At 49.0% G+C, this 19,223-nt stretch overlaps 1 protein-coding gene across 8 annotated transcripts in view; it reads right to left on the bottom strand.

The window, feature by feature from the left end:
• Window positions 1-19,223, bottom strand: part of TOX2 (TOX high mobility group box family member 2) — a 113,666-nt gene that overhangs the window by 61,065 nt on the left and 33,378 nt on the right. For 7 of the 8 annotated variants that reach the window (XM_059707019.1, XM_059707022.1, XM_059707026.1 and 4 more), the window contains exon 2: window positions 6,281-6,346. The exons of the other annotated variant lie outside the window; for it this stretch is intronic. In XM_059707019.1, the coding sequence (XP_059563002.1) occupies window positions 6,281-6,346 (66 nt within the window). The remainder of the gene's footprint in view (window positions 1-6,280; window positions 6,347-19,223) is intronic. 8 annotated transcript variants of the gene reach the window in all.

Here is a 19,223-nt window from a genome sequence, read left to right on the forward strand (position 1 = left end):
ACACATTTTATCTCAGCCAATCCCTCAGAAGCATTTGAGCCTCTCCTTCTTGTTTAAATTTTACATAACTTTTTGAAATTATAACAAATCCCTATGGTTTAAAACCCCTGAAATGTAAAAAGGTACAGTGAAAAAGTCTCTTTTCTACCCTGTCCACCTGCCCAGTTTCCACATCATGCACACACAACATGTACAAACACACACAGAATTTACAAAGCCAATGTTACTAGTTTCCATGTGTCCTTCCGGAGTTGCTTTAATCAAATCTAAGCACATAGAAATATACATTCTTATTGCCCTTTTTTTGCACAAGTGGTAACATACTGTACTTATTGTCTTCAACCTTGCTTTTTTCAGTAAATAATGTATCTAAGGAACTTCCATATTTCTTCCATTTCCTCATTCTTTCTGACAGCCACACAGTATTCCACTTGACAGACGTACGGAATTTCTTTAATTAGTCCCATATTATTGCAAATTGGGTTGTTTCCAATCTTTTGCCATTATTAACAATACCAAAATGAATAATCTTGAATATGTCATTTCTCATGTGTGCGAAGGTATCTGTAGGATATATTTCCAAGAAGGGAATTGCTGGGTTAAAGGTTAATGCATTTGCAATTTTGATAGATGTTGCCAATTTGCCCTGCATAGGGGTCACACCAACTTACTTTCCTTGCGTTATGTATGAAGTGCCTGTGTCCCCACAGGCGCTCCAGCAGAGTGAGCGTGTTATCAAACCTTTGGATTTTTGCCACTCTAATGGGTAAAAAAAAAAAAAAAAAGTAATTTTGTTTCTCTTATAAATTGTTTTTAGCATCTTTTCATATATTTAAGATTCACTTGTTTTTCTGTAAATGCTTGGTACATATCTCCTGCCTGTTTTTCTACTGGGTTTTGAATTGATTTCTAAGGACTTTTTACATGTTAAAGAAATTAGTCCTTTGACTATATTGTGAGTTGAAAATATTCTTGCCCAATTTTTCATTTGTCTTTTGATTTACTTACGCTGTTAAGGCCATGCAAAAGTTGTTTTTCATTAATTTATGGTCAAATTTTTAAGTCTTTTCTTCTAAGACTTTGAGGCATAAAAAATGTCTTTCCCACCCCGAAGTTGTAACATATACCTCAAAGGCTTTATTTCTGGTGCCTTTATAGTTTCCTTGAGCACATATAAACCTTTCAATTACTTAAAGTTGATTCTTTGATAGGGAAGTAGCTGTGGCTCCAACATCATTTCTCCCCAGATCCCTTCCTCCTTCTTGGAACAATCTGCCCTCGGCTTCTAAGACTCCATGTTCTGCTTGGCTGGCACTGCTTCTCCACTTGTTTCACGGTCTTCCCTTCCTCCTCCACTTTGTTTTTAAATGTGAGAACCCAAATGTAAGGGTCGTTGGTCCTCTGCCCTTCTCACTCTCCCCTCTTTCTGCAAGTTTCAGCCTGTCAAGGTTTTAATACCTCCAAGTTCACTTCCCACAGGAGCTCCAGAATCTGACAACTATCTACCTCCTTGGACAAGCCTCTCAAATGTAACATGTCCAAGTCTGACCTCACCAAACCTGCTCCTCCCCAGCTAAGAAAATGGCACCACTGTGCTGGGAAATGGGTCCACGCTGGACGCCTGAGTGAGAGGCGCCCTTTCTCCTCCGTTTCTCTGTCCCTCCACATCCATCATCGTCAAGACCTACCAACTTGATTTCCAAAACGTATCTCAGATCCAACCACTTCCTTCCATTTCCTCTACCACAATCTAGGACACATCACCCTTTCACTTGGCCTATTACACACCCTCTTGTGTGGTCTCCCTGTATCCACCTTTGCCACTGAGAGCTTTTAAAACTGCAAATCTGATCATGTCATTCAATATCAATCTCTCTCTTTTCTCCTTACTAACAAAGCCTAGTAACTTGCTTTGACTAACTGAATGTGCTAGATATAGTCATGTTCCAGTTCTCTCTCTCTCTCTCTCTCTCTCTCTCTCTCTCTCTCTCTCTCTCACACACACACACACACACACACACACACACACACAGAGTTTTTTCAATAACTCCTAGGACAAAGTCAGAAATCCCTAGTAGTAGTATTTAGAGCCATGAGAGTGGAAACTCTACCCACAGCCAGGAAGGCTGTACTGAGGAGGTGGCATTTGCGTGTCCCTGAGAGAACAAACAGGCATGTGCTGGGTGAATGGCCAGGGGATGTCTAGCAGAGGAAAGAGTGCACACAAAGGCTCAGAGTTAGAAATGAGCACCAGAAGTGAGCAGAGATTTGTCTTCCGCAACCAAAGTATTGTTTATGGTAATAAAAACAACAGAAACAATAAAGTGCAGCACAGGAAATATAATCTATAATATCGTAATAACTACGCATGGTGCCTGGTGGGTACTAGAAATACTAGAAATAAATTTCTTTACAATATACTTTGTAAAGTATAGGATTGTCTAACCACTAGGCCAGTGATGGCGAACCTTTTGAGCTCGGCGTGTCAGCATTTTGAAAAACCCTAACTTAACTCTGGTGCCGTGTCACATATAGAAATTTTTTGATATTTGCAACCATAGCAAAACAAAGACATATTTTTGATATTTATTTTATATATTTAAATGCCATTTAACAAAGAAAAATCAACCAAAAAAATGAGTTCCCGTGTCATCTCTGACACGTGTGTCATAGGTTCGCCATCACTGCCCTAGGGTGTACACCTGAAACTAATGCACAATAATAGGAATGTAAACTGTCATTGAAAAAATTTTAATGAAAAAAAATAATAAAATCACATCCTCAAGTAATTTAAAATGATAGCAAATTAAGTTACAAATAATTTTTAAAAAATAATTTAAAAAAATAGAAGTAAGTCCTCAAACAGAATGTCAAACTACAGCAGGAAGGCTGGGGAGGGTTGGGGGGGGGGGGCAGTAAGAGATCAACCGAAGGACTTGTATGCATGCATATAAGCATAACCAATGGGCGCAAGACACGGGGTGGGGGCCGGGGGGAGAGCATGTGCGGGGGTGGGGGCGGGTAGGGGAGGCTGGGGTAAGGTCAATGCGGGGGGAAAAAGAAGACATATGTGCTACTATTTGTAATACTTTAAACAATAAAATAAAATGCAAAAAAGAAGTCCTCACTAGTTTTATGGAACTACTTCATAATTTCATGGGTTGGCAGTTTGGTTGGGTTCAGCCAGGTGGCTCTTCTGGTCATGGCTAGTGATGGCTCAGGAGACTTGGAAGACAGTGACTTACTGAGAAGTGACTTGGAAGAAAGGAAGGGCGAGGAGCAGTATGGGGCAGGAAGGAGCTGAGCGAGGACGTTCCGGGAGAGCTACAGAGTTGGTCTCCCCTTGAGACAAGGGGCCAGGTCTCCCCACAGCCCCTCGGCTCATGGCTCCCATTCGGCAGAGGCCAATTCTCCAGAGAGGGGGCACTTGGGAAGAGCTGGCCTGGCCTGGTGAAGGGAAACGGGGAGGCACAACAGAATTCACAACACACACCTCATGGACCTCTCACAACAGCCTCAGGGCGGGTGTGGCTCTTCCCATTGGACAGGAAGCTGGCATAACTTACCGAGGGCTCCTGGCTGGGCTGTGGAAGAGCTGGGATTTGAGTGCGGCCTGCTGAGGTCCCAGGCCAGTTCCTTTCCTCTTTCTACGCCTCCCAGGTCACACAACCAGGAGCTAGGAACCCCTGTAACTCCTGCCGGCTCTGCTCCCAACTGGGGAAGAGCTGATCTCTACCAGGCCCTCCACCCTCCGAAGATGCTGATGGGCCAGAAACCATGCCTGAGAACAGCAGCAGGTCTCAGACCACCCAGGCAAGTCTAGTACAAAAGAAATGCAAGCTCCGGGGAGGAGGAAAAAGTGATCATATGTAAACGCTAAAGCTGCTATGCAGGAATTTTGTGGAGACTTGCAAAAGCCAAACAATGGAGCATGAATTTGCAAAAGAAACTTCAAGCCCAAAAGAGCTGGTTTGAAAGTTTTTAGAGGAGGATACAGTTGGCTGATGTATATCCTGTCAGAACCTCTGTCTCAGCTGCAGTTTCTAAATAAAGAAGATGGGGTTTCAGGAAGAGCAGGTTTTCAACATGATGAAAATGGATGTTCTAGAAGCAAACATCTCCCAGAAATGGCTTCCAGCTGATGTCCAGAGCTTTGCACATAATAGCTGCCCAATAAACATTTGCTAAATGGGTAAACATTGTACTTAACTGTATTTATAAACTGCATTTTATGCCATTTAGAGTGTTTATCCTCTGAATCCTCTATTGGCTACAAAGACTTTCATTTTGCCACATGTTTATGTCAATCCTTCAGTAGCTGGGAGAACACATTTCCTGCAGTGGATGAGGCAACACACGGTGATTGCATGTTTGTGTGCAAATGTCGTGTGTGAGTTCAAGCAAGCACTCCAGGGAAAATACTGGAAAGAAATATACAGAATTTTTGCCATTAAGAACTAGAGGCCAGTGGAGCCCAACCAAGCCACTGGGAGCTGTAGGTCCCAGAGAGTCCATTATTCCTCAGCAAAACAGCATGAATAACATGCCACAGGTTTCCCATGTGCTAGTTTGTGGAAAGACCACAATACTTCGCAGCACCTCCCATTAACAGGTGGAGTCTCTTTCCCCATTCCTTGAATTTAGACTGGCCCTATGACTTGCTTTGACCAATCGAAGGCACTGGAGGTAGTCATGTGCCCGCTCTACGCCTAGACTTCAAGAGATCCTGCAGCTTCTGCTCTTCCTGCTCTGGGAACCCTTCTCCCACTGCATGAACAACCTGGGGCTAGCCTGCCGGAGGACAAGAGACCATCTGAGTAGAAGTGAGTCCCTCAGACTAATCAGCTTACAGCTGACCTGGCAGCTTCCTGCTGCCACTTAAATGATCCTAGCCAGGACCAGAAGAGCCACCTGGCTGGACCCAACCAAACTGCCAACCCATGAAATTATGAAGTAGGTAAATATTTACTGTTTTAAGAAACTAAATTTTGGGGGTGCTTGTTATGCAGCAAAAGCTAACTGATACACTATACGAAGTCTATATTATAATCACCAAATCTATTCACAACAAGGTTGGCTCCTGCCACCAGGTGGACTTAGTCAATCTCAGGGGATCCTGGTGTCTTCTTTACAAAGTTCTAAGTTAAGAAGACTCTCTGAGTGATGGCTCAGGAGACTTGGAAAGACCCTTGTGAGTCCAACCACCTCATTCCACTGTTAGGAAAACTCAAGTCAGAGAAAAGAAGGAGCCACATCTACTCATTATGCAAATCTTTCTTGAGTGCCTTCTATATGCCAGGCTTTGTGCTGCAATGGAGGACACACCGTGAAAAAGAGAGACCAGACCCTGCCCTCTTGGAGGACAGGGTCTGGAGTGCGAATCAGATGTTAACCAAGTCATCGCACAAGTAAGCAGACAACCACAAACAGTGGCAGATGTCGTGAGTTAAAAGGACACAGTGCCATGAGAGAGAATCATGTGGAGGGGACCTAATTTGGATTTTGGGGTCACCAAGAGCTCTCTAAAGAATGACATTTAGGCTGAAACAAGTTGGTGGCAGCCTTGAGGTGGGACTGGAGCTCTCCACATACACAGCAAGGTAATGTGTGCAGCTCTGAGTCCCAGCTATGCAGGTTCAAATGCCAGCTGGACTGCTCCCAGGATGAGTCAGTAAACACCCTTGAGCCTCAGTCGCTTGATCTATAAAACGGGGTTAATAATAATGTCTCCTCCTCCTCAAGACAGCCTGCAGCGAGGGCCCTCCCCGGAGTCCCAGCCTGCAGTGAGGAAACTCCCGGCATCAGACTGTATGAGGATGCTCCCAGCTGAAAAACACCTTAATCTTCAGAGACCAGGCTTTCAGTGGAAAGTCAAATCTCAGCAGGAGAAACCCACGTGCCTTTGCATGAGGTGTACGCCTCCACGCCAACGTATGCCCCCATGGGTGCTGTGTGGTGGCAAGGGTCCGGCAGCACCAGGGAACATGTGACATCTCTATTCAGTGCTGCTGAAATTTTCCCCTCTGTGCATGGGGAATACGGACAACACATTTGGAGTTTTATCCTATTTTTAGTAATGGTAGGTGATTTACAGAAAACACTGTAGTCCTGGTTTATCATCCCTTTTAAGGGGAGTCAATTGATATTCTTAATTATTCTGCAAGAGGACAGTGGTGGGCTGTGCCCCCACTCTGTACCCCTCCCACCCCAGAGCAGCTTGGCTCCAGCCAGCCCAAGGCTAGACTCCCCCCACCCAACTCAGAAAGGACGGCGCACCCACCTGGCTGGTTGATAGAAGCTCTGGGTTCCCGTCACTCATCCCCACGTAGGCACTGTCACCATCGAACTGGAACACAGAGAGAGAAGAAGCTCTGAATAGAATGTTCTCAGGAAGGCCCAGGAGAAGCCAGAGGAGGCCAGGGGACTGGATGCTCGGAGGGGAAAGAAGCAAAGACGGAGCCCAGGCTTCCCTGTCAGCAGGGATCCCTCCAGGGTGGAGCAGCAGCCCCAGCTCCCTGAGGGTGAGCATCATTCATCACACGTAGGACGAAGTGAAGAGAACCTTTCTGCTCTTTATACCTTGTCCACAGAGGTGGCAGCCTGCCTTGCCTGATACTGAGCTCCCCATCTCTGGAAGTATGTAAATCTCTCTCTTGGCCAAAATGACCACAGGCTACCAGCGAGAGTTGGAATTCCACATGATGGAGGGAAGCTGAGGTCTCCAGAGCTTTGGTGTCATGACAGCCTGCCCGAGATGTGCCCTCCAGGTCTTACCATCCTAAGTTGCTCTGCCCCCTCACATTTGCCCCTTAGGCCACCGCTGGCTGCAGGCAGTGAGGACTGTGGTAGGAACCATGTAGAGGAACTACAGTCCTATGTTCTGAGAAGCTGCCAAGCCTGGATTCAGGAAGAGTTCTGTGCAGAGGGAGCAGGTGCAGTGGGAGAAGCGTGGGCTCTGGGGCCACTGGCTGCCCTTTTCCCTGATGTGTCACCTTGAGCTGGTGACAGAACTTCTGAGGTTCCTTATTCATTGAACGGGGATAATGAGAGTCCCCTCTTCATGGGATGTTGCACTGACACCAGCAGAGCACCTGGTTCAATTCCAGGTAGTTCCCTTCCCTTAAGACAGGTGACTTGGACCATGTTCCCTAGAAGCAGAGCCTGAGTCAAAAATTCAAATGCATGTGGTTTGGGAGAAGTACCCATTAGGAATAACCATGCAGGGAAGGAGGGAGGTAGGACAGGGCAGTGCAAGGAGCTAAGCAAAGGATGTGGTCTCTGCTGGAGACTTGCTGCAGCCTGATCCCATGGGGAGCTCTGCGCATGAATTGCACCATCCAGTTAGTCCCAGCATGAAGAGAGAGGCTGGCCTTTTGTAGCTCCACTGGCTGTGGGCTGCCCCTAGCAGACAGGTGGAGGCATAGCCTTCTGAGTAGGGCGGCCCCTGTGTGGCCAAGGACAGCTCGCCAGAGAACTGTGCCAGCTGTGAGCCATTTGCAGCCAGAGCTCACGACAGGTGGGTGATGGCTGTGCTCGCTAGTGAAGTGTCTGGGTGGGGCGCCAACAGCAGCTGGCCATTTTCATTGGAAATTTCATTTTATTCCTTAGGTCCATGGTCGGCAAACTGCGGCTCGCGAGCCACATGCGGCTCTTTGGCCCCCTGAGTGTGGTTCTTCCTAAGCCTTAGGAGTACCCGAATTAAGTTAATAACAATGTACCTACCTATATAGTTTAAGTTTAAAAAATTTGGCTCTCAGAAGATTTCAATCGTTGTACTGTTGATATTTGGCTCTGTTGACTAATGAGTTTGCCGACCACTGCCTTAGGTGATAGGCACATGGTTCAAAATTCCCAAAGTACAAAAAGCAACAGAGTGAAAAATCTCTTGCCACCCCACCTCCCAGCCATCCGTTGCCTCTCTCCAGGGGTAGTCGCTGCATCTATCAGCTTCCTTTATATCCTTCCGGAGATGGCCCGCATGTATACATTTCATAGTCGTTTCTTTCACACACATAACAGCATATTATACACACTGTTTTGCACCTTATGTTTCTCCTAGCAACACACCTGGGAAGCCTTATTTTTATTTTTGGAATATGTTTTTATTGATTTTTTTGAGAGAGAGAGGAAGGGGGAGGATAGAGAGATAGAAACATCAATGATCAGAGAGACTCATCGATTGGCTGCCTCCTGCATGCCCCCCATTGGGGATCAAGCCCGCAACCCAGGCCTGTGCCCTGACTAGAAATCAAACCAGCAACCTCCTGGTTCATAGGTTGACGCTCAATCACAGGGCCACGCTGGCTAGGCTGGGAAGTTTTTTATATCAGCACACAATTCTGTCTTCTGGTACTTAGTACCCCACGGGAGGGACGTACCATATACATGGAACTGGTTGGGCACAGGGCAATTGAGTTGTTTCTATGAATAGTTTTGTGCATCCATCACTTCGTCTGTGTCATCGCTGGGTCCAGCTGTGTGTGCATTTGTAACTCTGATAGACATTGCCAAGCAGCTCTCATGGAGGCTGTGAAGGTCCACACTCCCACCATCAGGCACAAGATGTCAGTCCACCCAGACCCACTTCAGTCAGAGCGGCTTTCCTCACAGCCGGCTCAGAGGCCAGCCTCCACCACCACCACCACCAGCCCCAGGTCCCCTTGCCGCCCTGCTCCTCCCTGTTCTTTGCTCCATAGGCCCCTTTATCTTCTAGCATCTCCATAATTTACCAAGTTCACTGCTTATAGCTGGACCCTCACACACATACTAAAATGGAGGCTCCCGGACACCTAAAATAGTGCCTGGCACACAGGAGATAATAAATGCTTATGGATGGGTGGGTGGGTGGATGGAGAGATGGATGGAACACATTATCTTTACCAGGGCAGTCTTCCCATCAAAGGCAGTGGAATTAGTGGTTACACCGAAATGCCTTCCCAGCACAGGGACAGGCAGAGATCCTTCCGTGGCTGCTGAATTAGCTAAAGAAAAGGCCATGTCATGCCTAGGATCCGGGCAGTGACTCCAAATGCATAGCTCCGTCTACACACTGGATATAGAGCTCACGCTTCAAGGCCCTGCTCAGAGATCACCTCCTCCAGGAGGTCTGCCATGCTGTCACCTCCTCTGACTTACAACATAGATTGTCTGCACGTCTGTCTTCTGCCCGTGTGGGAGCAACATCGAGGCTGGCACAGTGTTCTGGTCATCTCCAAGTCCCAGCACCCGCCACAGGCTGGCATCAGAAATGGGACTGTGCAATGGGCAGGGCAGGGAGCTTTCAACAAAAGCTCCTGGGTGTCACCTGGGCCATCTATTACTTTGATAAAAGTGAAACTTTTTTTTAAAAAACCACATATAATTTACAGGTATGTTCTAAAAGAAAGAATGGAAATGGAGGGAGATGACGTTTAACCAGGTACTTGAAACATTTGATAAACAGGAATCCAACAGTGCTGTCTGGGTTAAAAACATGGGCGTATGTACTGAAGGAGAAGAGGGAACGATGACCCCAAAGGCCCGTGTGGTGGCCCATCCGTTAAACGCTGGCCGGGACGGGGCCACCCTGAAAGCAGGGGCCTGTGTGCGTTCTCCCTCGATGCACACAGCAGGCACTCATCAAACCCGAGCGTACCCACCACCGAAAAAACTCTCCGTCAAGGTCTCATTCAAACCTGCAACAACCTAAAGCAGCAGGCGCTCTCTTCCCCGCTGAAAACCGAGGAAACGGGTGGAGACCATAAGCAGTTGCCCGATGGCGCAGGGGGGGAGAGGCTGGACTTCCGGGGGTCTGTCTGCCTCTTCGGCTTGCTCTCCGGCTGGGAGCTCCTGGGCAGCAGGGACCAGGCTTTGCTGCACCTGCACTGCATAACCGACGATCAGCTCGGCCCTGGCACACGCTAGGTGTGTGAGGAGGATGTGTTAGTGGTTCGGGAGGGAGGACTTGTCTGCAGTGAGCAGCGGGGAATGGCGCCGGGGATGTGAGCCAGAGAGACCCTGGATTTTGATGTGTGTGCTGGGGGTAGGAAGGCGGTCGGGCAGTGGGTCCCCTGACATCACCAGAGCCTGCCTCCAGTGGGCTTACTCTTTCACGCGTCTCCTCCACATGTGGCAGTCAAGCCTGCTTCCTGCTTTTAAGGGGCACCTGAGGAGTTGGTGGCAGATCTCAAGGCAGGGCCTGGGTCAGCCTCCATTTGGTCACCCCGGAGCCTGGCATGGGTGCTGGGAGCACACGGGGCTCGGGACCTGGCTACTGAGCAGCCATGAGCAGAGCCCTGAGATGGGGGGACACCCTTTCTCTGTTCACCTCTGCCTAGGGTGGAAGGGGGGAAGAAAGGAGAGGGGGGGACCCCAAGAGCTCCCAGGCTTCCCAGGGCTTGTCTCCAGGGCACTAAGGCCTGGCTTACCCCTCAGCCTTCCCCCTGAAGGGTCCTTTCTGAAAGAAAGAACTTACAGGTCACAGGGAGATATCACTAAGCCAGCCTCTGTGCTCACAGCAGGGCCACCTCCTTCTCTGTGTGCACAGGCATGATGGGAACACCACATCCACAACCACCACACAGTGAGTGCTCAGTGTGTGTGTGACCACAAAGGTATACAACGTATACAGTGTGCCCAAGCATGGTGACCGCATATGCACCACAAACCAGCGGGGGCCCATGTCACACAGAACACAGCGTTCAACGCAGCACTTAGTCACACATGTACCACATCCATGGGTTACACAAACCAACACAAACAGGTGTGTCCACAGCATAAGCATGAGTGTGCACATATCAGAGACCATTTACAGGCCTGAGTACACAATACACAGCATGCACACATGGGAAAGAGGGGAGGCCCAGGTGTGTGTAAATACACCATGTGCAGCCGTGTAAATATAACTCACATGGATGTGCACCCAAACATGTACGGCTTGAGCAGGTAGAGACATACAAAGCAAAGATGCACATGGACTTACAGTCTGTGCATAGCTCACAACTCATCAGTCCCTCAGTCAAAAACCTCTCTTCACACCACACAGCCCTCTGTATGCTTTAAAGCGTGAAAAGAAAAATGCAGAGGGACAGATCAGTCTAAGAATTTCCATGAAGCGCCAGAACCATCCTCTTCGCACTGACTGGAATAGATTAATTTTCCCCGTTTCATATTCTAATTATAATTCCTTTTCCCATCGCCATCCTCAGTCCTCATTACAGCTGGAAGATTGTTCTGCAAAAGCCAGGCCTTCATCTTCTCTTCCCAAGAGTTTTGTCATGGAAATGAGTTTTGGAATCTGAAAGAACCCACATTTTTGCAAACATCGAATGTGGGATAACCCTTTCATGACAGCCACCAGGGACCCAGTTCACAGAGGCTTCTAAGGGGGCTTTCTCTCCCCACGCTGTGCAGTCCCCTTGGCCAGAGGGGCTCCTGGGCCCCTATTCCAACAGCCCCCACCCCATCTAGATCCCTTTTTTAAAAATCTTTATGGAAACTGAGCAAACAGGCAGCCAAGGTGAAAGGTGAGAAGCCCCGATCTTAGTCAAATGATGCTGGCTCTACCTGAGCCACGTCCGGCAAGCTCCTTAACTGCTTGAAGCCTCAGTCTCCTCATCCTTATGGCCTATAGAGCCACTTATTCATAATAGGTATAAATTAAATATCTGTGGGATGAACAAATATGGTAAGTGGGTGGATGAATAGATGGAAGGAAGGGAGGATGGATGGGTAAATAGATGGATGGATGGTGGATGGTATAAATCACTGTAAATAGAAATACAATTCAAGCCACATGTGCAGTTTTAAATATTCTAGTAGCCACAGTGCTCAAAAGTCACATGTGGCTGGTGGTTGCCATAAGGCAGGAAATAATAGGAATGGATAAAATGAGTGAATGCATGGTCAGTAGGTATATGGGTGGTTGGATGGATGAATGGACAGATGGGTGAGAGGGGAAGATGAATGGTTTGGGGAATGAATGGGCGAGATGGGCCAGTAGGTGGATAAAGAGGTGACACCACAGCTGGGTAGATGGAATCAGAGGATGGGATGGGTAAGTGGAATAATGGATGGATAGGCAGAAGGGTGGTTGGGATGTGTGGATAGTTGGGATTAGAGGGATTAACGGGTGGCTAGTGGATGAGATGGAATGGCTGGGTGAATATGAAGAAATAAGTGGATGGGAAGAAGATTGAGATGGTGGGTGAGATAAACAAATAGATGGCTGGGATGTGTGTGGGGGCTGCCTGGGTAGATGTCTGGGATGCCTGGGTGAATGAAATGGGTTGAATGGGTGGGTGGGATGAATTGTGGGTAGATAAGTAGGTCTGATATTTCCTCCTCACTCTATTCATGCTTTCCCTGGACAATGTCATGGTTTCTCTGGGCTATGACATGTCACTGACTCAAATGTTCATCTTTAGTTAAGTTCATTCCAGATTCCAAGATACAGTTTCCCCTGGACATCTACCCCATTTGGTCCATGAGCATTCTAAATTCAACACACCCAACACTGAACTCATGACATATGTGTAGGCCTGCTCATTTTCCAATGCTCCGCCATCATAAGAGAAGGGGTCACCTTCCACACAGTGCCTCAGGGTGACTCTAGACCCCTTCCATCCTACATCCTCCTAATCCAATCACCTGCAGAAGATTTCTGCTCAGCTTCTCTCCGCCCCCCCCCCCCCCCAACACCCAATCCATCTTCCACCCTGGCTATCACTAGGGATCTTTTGGCAATCACTCCACTGCTCAGATCAAAGCCCTGCAGTGCTCCACATCATGAACCCTGGCATCCAGGGAGCTCCATGACAACGGCCCTGAGTCTCAGCTCCTACAGCATCCCCAGTGTCGCAGGAACCTCCAGCACCCCTGCCTTTACGTTGTCCCATCATCAGCCTGGAGCACTCTACTCCTTCTCCTTTCCTCAACCCACTGAAATCCAACTCTTCTTAGGTCTGTTTTTTTCTTTTCTGGCAATGCACTCCAACCTTAACAGTCTTGCTTGCTTCTATAAACCCATATTCTTGGGCCCAACCTTAAAGCTTCTATCCCAAGTCAGCTTTGGACTTAATTCAACTGCCCGGTCTAGTGTGAAATACTGGGCAGCACCACTGACTGGCGAATCAGAGTATGGATTGGTTCCACGACTTATTAGCTGTGAGTGACCATCTCTTTGCCTTAGTTTCCTCGCCTGTAACAGGGTACTGATGGCAGTTATTAATTCCTGCCTCATAAAGCTTTTTATATCTGTTATCGGATATTAAATATGAGTTAATATCTATAACATAATGCTTAATAATGGCAATTACTTTTGACAGGTGCTTAATAAATGTTACCTATTATTGTTATTATGTGCTAAACTCTCATCCCCTCATCAGCCACATTCCCTCAGTCTAGCAGAGGACCATGTCTCCTATGTCACTGAGCCCATCCAATACCCCCTGCCCCAACTCTCTGCCCGTCCCCACATTATAGCACACCCACCCTGACCTCTTTTCCTTTAGACTGAAAAGGTAGAGTGTCTACCTCCTGTTCAAGGTCAGCTCTTTCACCTTGACCCTGTCCCTCCCATGTTTTCCCCTCATTCATTCCCACCCTGGGTCCTGGTCTAAGAACTGAACAATATGAAATCAGTTGGTTCCCTTGTTGTATCAGGTACTAAGTACCTACAATGCACTTCGTCACATGCTCCCAAGCACTGGGGATTTACAATAAATAAAGTTTGTCTCAGGCACTGAAAAGCAAAAACAGGAAAGGGGGTGTGAGGTTACAAAGGGGACTCCCGACTGCCATTGTTCGCTGACTATACCTAGCGACTGCTTACTATGTGCCAACACTGGACTGGCCCCAGGCATACTGTCAGGGTGATGACACAGCCCCTGCCTTGAGCAGCCTCCAGTCCTCTGAAGCAGCTTGGGAGAATGAAATCTTCAAGTCCGAGAAAGGAAGACAGGCCAGCCTTTGGCCATAGTCCCCATACTAGAACGAGTAACTGCAAAACCTGTGTGAAGCCCATTCCCATTGGTCAGTGATCACTAACAGTCTTACTTCGATAGCTACGTGTCCACACCTGGGGGTCAGCCAGTCTCAGGCCTCCTGCTTCTGAAAGTCTCCCATCCCAGGACCCTTTGCTTCCCCAAATGCTGCAAAGATCATCTCTTGCTTGATTTGGAGGGACTAGCTTTGCAAAGCAGCAATGAATTCAGCATCTTGTTTCAGATATCGAGTGATGCCAAACCTCTGACATCTCTGACAAACGTGACCATGGCAGGATGAGGTTATCGCAGGGGAGTGGAAGCAGGGAGGAGGGCCTTTCAGGAGAGGCATCCAACAAAGGTGGCTTGGAAGCTCCATGATGAAGCTTGGAGGACACCCAGGAGTTGGCCAGGTGAAGAGCAGGGAACATGATACCCAAGGCTGATGTGAGCACCTACTGTATACCAGACCTCAGGCCAGAGCTGTGACTGGCTGTCTCACTGGAGCCCTCCCAGATCCCAAGGTTGCATGACCAGCCGATTGTAGAGACGAGCAAGGTGATGCTCAGGGTGGTGGGGGAACTTGCCCAAAGTCACACAGTCTGTTAGGAACCTGGCCTTGACCCCAAGTATGAAAGCAACAGTTGTTCTGTAGAAGCTGCTGCCCCTCCCCTCTGCACAGACACACAGATCAAAGACCAAGGCTGCACAGCATCAGCCCAGCCAGTCACAGACACCGAGAGATGAGCCTCACGAAGATCTACAGAGGAAACAATCAAAGCCGCATACACTGCTCCCTCCAGCCCCCACAAGGGGCCATGAGAACACTCATTCTGCACAGATAAAACACGGTTCAAAAGATAGAGGCAGCGAATGTGCAGCTGCACGCTGGGCCCTGCCGAGAGTGCGGTTTTAGGTGGAAATCTCACAGAGATACACATCAAGACCAGAAGATGTTGGGGGAGGGGGGCAGAGAGGCGCTGCACAGATGGAATGGGACAGGGATAGAGCCCCAGGCTCAAACCTGGACCAGGCCCTGTGTGCTTAGCCCCAGGCCACTAGCACCTGGGGAAGGATGATAGCACAGCAGTTAAAACATGGGCTATGCTGCCAGGCTGCCTGGGTTTAAATCCCTGGCTTTTCAAGCTGTGTGACTTTTTAGCTAAGCTACTGTGTCTCAGTTTCCTCATCTAGAAAATGGGTATAACTACCCTTTAGCCTAAATACATTAATATCCAGAAAGTGCTTAGAACATTGCCTGGTACAGAGAAGCACTTAATAATTATTAGCTATTACTTATGCTATTATTTAATCCTCACAACAACCCTATCAGGGTGCTATAATTGCCTCTCTTCAGTAGATGAAGAAACTGTGGGGCTTCATGCAAACTTTTAAGGTTCTAAGCATGGAATAGACTTCTGGTGCCTCTAGCCGCCATATATAATTTGAAATAAAATTCATAAATTAAAATCTTCATAAGAGAGTCCAACTGAAGCCTGATTTTCCCCATGATGATGACTTCACGCTTTCTTCCTGAAAAATCAAATATCAATTTCTTTCCCCCAAATAAAGAAGTTTTCTCTTTATTGGTGGTCCTGCTTTGTCAGATATAACACACTTTCTTAGTGTGCCTGTTGAGAAATATAATCCAGTGTGATGACTGAGGCCCAGAGAAGTTAGGCATCTGCCCAAGGCCACACAGCCAGGACATGCCCAAGCTGAGTCTGCAGCCCAGGCTGCTGGCCCCTCCATAGCCCACACTGGCTTCTCACTCCCACCATTTGCAAGCTAGTGACCTCACCACTCTGGGCCAGGGGCTCTGTGTACCTGCGAGGGGGAGAGCCTGCCGGAGGCGCTGGGAGCATGCCTCCTGAGCAAGCCCAGCATGTGGCCACTGCAGGGCCCCTCCCCATGGCTGAGAATAGCCTCTGTGAATGGTGCCACTTGCTTTAGTCAAGAAAAAACACTGAGAGAGTGAGAGTAAACGCCACTGATCACTACAGCTCTGGTGGCAGAGGGCTACCAGGAGGCTCCCCAGGATGTGGGAGTCACTGTCCCCATATTACGGAGGAGCAAGCAGAGCCCTCCCACCCGGCTCCAACCACATCATGCTCCTTCTAGACCTGCGCTGCCTGGAATGGTGGCCACCAGACACATGTGGCTGCTGGGCACTCAGAACGTGGCCAGTCCAAACCGAGATGTGTGTAAGTGTAACATATACATCGGTCTCAAAGACTTATTACACCAAAAGTGTTAAAAAGAATGCAAAATACCGCATCGATATATTTCTATTGAATATATGCTGAAATGATAAGATTTTGGATATATGAGGTTAACTAAAATATATTATTAAAATGAATTTCACCTATTTCTTTGTCCTTTTTTTAATGTGGCTACCAGAGCATTATAAGGTCCATATGCCATTTGCATTATACTTCTACTAGACGGAACTGATCTAGATGCCGGCCCAGCCACCCTCTGCTCCACACCCAGAACCTTGGAAAGAGAAGTGTCCACATCAGCAATAGCTGAATCCAAATCACCTGATAGACATGGGGAAACTGAGGCCCACAGAGGGAGCGGGACTTGTTTCAGGCAAGAGTCTGGTACAAGGCATTCACTCATTCAACAAATGCTCATTGAGTTCTAAGCGCTGGGACACAGCAGAGGACAAAATAGGGAGCCACAACCCAGCACAGGGGTGGCATGGTGATGACGCCGGCTTCCTCACCTGGCCAAGTCCCCCTGGGACCAGAGCAGCTGGACTTGGCACCAACCTCTCACCTCCCCACAGTCAGCCCCGATCACAGAGCTCACAGACTGCAGCCCGGAGCTCCAGCCCTGACCCAGTGCAAACACACCGCAAAGGCCATTATCCAGCTGCAGCCGCCAAGACGGCCGGAGGGCAGGACTGCCCAGTGGGCACAGCATGGCCGCCTGGCATGCCCGTGTCTCTACCTACTGTCCGCATTACCGCAGATTTATGGCAAAAATTATCCTCTCTCTCGGTTCCATTTAAAGCCATTTGGAGCTCACTCCCATCCCCGATTATAAATCTAATTGCACATTCCAAACAGACAAGTGCTCATTAAGCTTTAATTATGCACATGTTGTTTTCAACAAACATTTTCATTTGGTCGCTCTGAGGGGGAACGGTTCCAACGGGGCTGCCTGCGCTGGCAGGAGCTGGGCCTGCAAAGTGGGTCAGGGCGTGGTGGACGAGGCCATCCAAGGGCAGGGCCAGGACCCCTTCAGATTTGGTTCATGACTTTAATGACCCTGCGCCGCCTGGCTCCTGCTGCAGGAGATGCCAATGTGTGTGTCTTCTCAGCTCGTCCCACCTGCACCCACAGTGTGTCGAGTCTCGCCTACGCTGGTGCTAGTGGGCCTCTCCGGGGTGGGCAGGAGAGAGGATAGGGACCCACACTCCCAGCTCTGACCCATAAACCCATTCCCACTGGAGCTGGCTTCTTCAACGCCTTAGGGCTTTTCCCTGCTCCCACCTGCCCACTCCTCCCCTGCAGCTGAAGCCATCTTTCCTCAGAACAATCTTCCATTCCCATTCAGTCATTCATTCATTCCACAACTATTTGGTGAGCATAGACTTGATCAGGCAGTGAGGGGCCAGGGGGGATCACGACAGAGGAGGCCCCTTCGGGCTCTGCCCAGGTCCCTCTCCTTCAAGCCCCAACTCCCCGCCTGAGGAAAAGTCCCAATTCTTTATTGTAGCACTCAATGCGCTTGGGAGCCTGCCCCCTGCCAACCTGACCGGCCAGGCTGGCCGCCGTGCCTCTTCCACCCGCCCCTGCTCTGCCTCTCTGAGATGTCTTGGGATCGCTGCATGGATCACAAGCCCCCACGCGTCCAGGCCTCCACAGCTCTGTACTCCACCTGCACCTCCCTTCTCTTTCTTTTCCCTGCAGTTCCGCTCACTCCCATGCTGCCCCCTGCCAGGAAACCACTGCTGACACCCATCCCAGGCCAGAGGGCTGCCCCTCTGCTGGGGACCATCTACGAAAGCATTGGCTGGACCAAAACACCGTAACCAGCTGCCCCACGTCCACTTCTGAGACCACCCCACCGCACTATTTCCCCAAAGGACCATCCCCCAAAGCTGGAGAGAGGCACTCGTTCGCTGTGTGGCCTTGAACAAGGCCTTCCTCTCTCCGGCCTCAGTTTCTTCATCTGTGTGTGAACGGGTTAAATGGGCAAGGCTCTCGGCGCCTGGGCAGTTCGGTAAGTTTAGACTTTTGTGGGTTTTCCAGAGCTAGACCTTCCTCTTCCCATCTGAACAGTGAGAGCTCCACAACCTGCCTTCAGACGTCCAGCCAGGCCCCTCCAGAGCACAGCGTGATAGCCAGGGCACGTTTATCATGCGCAAATGGCACAACCTCAAAGATGGGGCACAGGGATCGTGCAGAACCCTAAGGCTACTCCCCAAAGAGCTTCTGGAAGTACAAGCAAGTGAAAGGAATGTGTCTTTTACATGGATACCAAGATCCATTCAGCCCTAGCTGGTTTGGCTCAGTGGATGGAGCATTGATCTGCAGAATGAAGGGTCCCGGATTCGATCCCAGTCAAGGGCACATGCCTGGGTTGCAGACTTGATCCCAATAGGGGGTGTGCAGGAGGCAGCCGATCAATGATTCTCTTTCATCACTGATATTTCCATCTCTCCCTCTCCCTTCCTCTCTGAAATCAATAAAAATACATATTTTTTAAAAAGACCCATTCGGCATCTGTGGTCACCTGTGGTTGTAGGGAAGGGTCCGGAAACACGCTGAGATGAGGCAGGAAGTTCACTGGGGAGCCTGCAGGACAGTGAGGAGGACAGGGCAGAGGGACGAGCTGAACTGTGAGAAGCTCACAGTGGAAGCCTCAGCCTTCACTGAGTCTGGAGCTGGGATGGCTCTGCAGAGATGTCCCAAACTGAGGCAGGAAGCCGAGCCATTGCATTCCCAAGTGGGCAGTCATTGGATCCAGGCCGCCCTGGCGGAGGGTGACTGATAGCCTTGCGCAAGGCCCCCTCCTTCCACCAAAGGCAATACCCAGAGAGAGCTTAGCCGTGAGCCAGGCACAGCCAACATTGTCAACGCTGGCAAATGAGTGTCTCAGTCAGGTAGAGATGTGGGTGACTTACAGCAGCATCCCCTACAGCGATGATCATCTATTCTCGTTTGGACAACATTTACATAGCGCTTATCAAAAGCCAGGCGCTCTTTTAACTGATTTACAAAAATTAGCTCATGTAATCCTCACAAA

Source organism: Myotis daubentonii, chromosome 8 (assembly GCF_963259705.1).
Source record: "Myotis daubentonii chromosome 8, mMyoDau2.1, whole genome shotgun sequence".
NCBI classification, from domain to species: Eukaryota; Metazoa; Chordata; class Mammalia; order Chiroptera; family Vespertilionidae; genus Myotis; species Myotis daubentonii.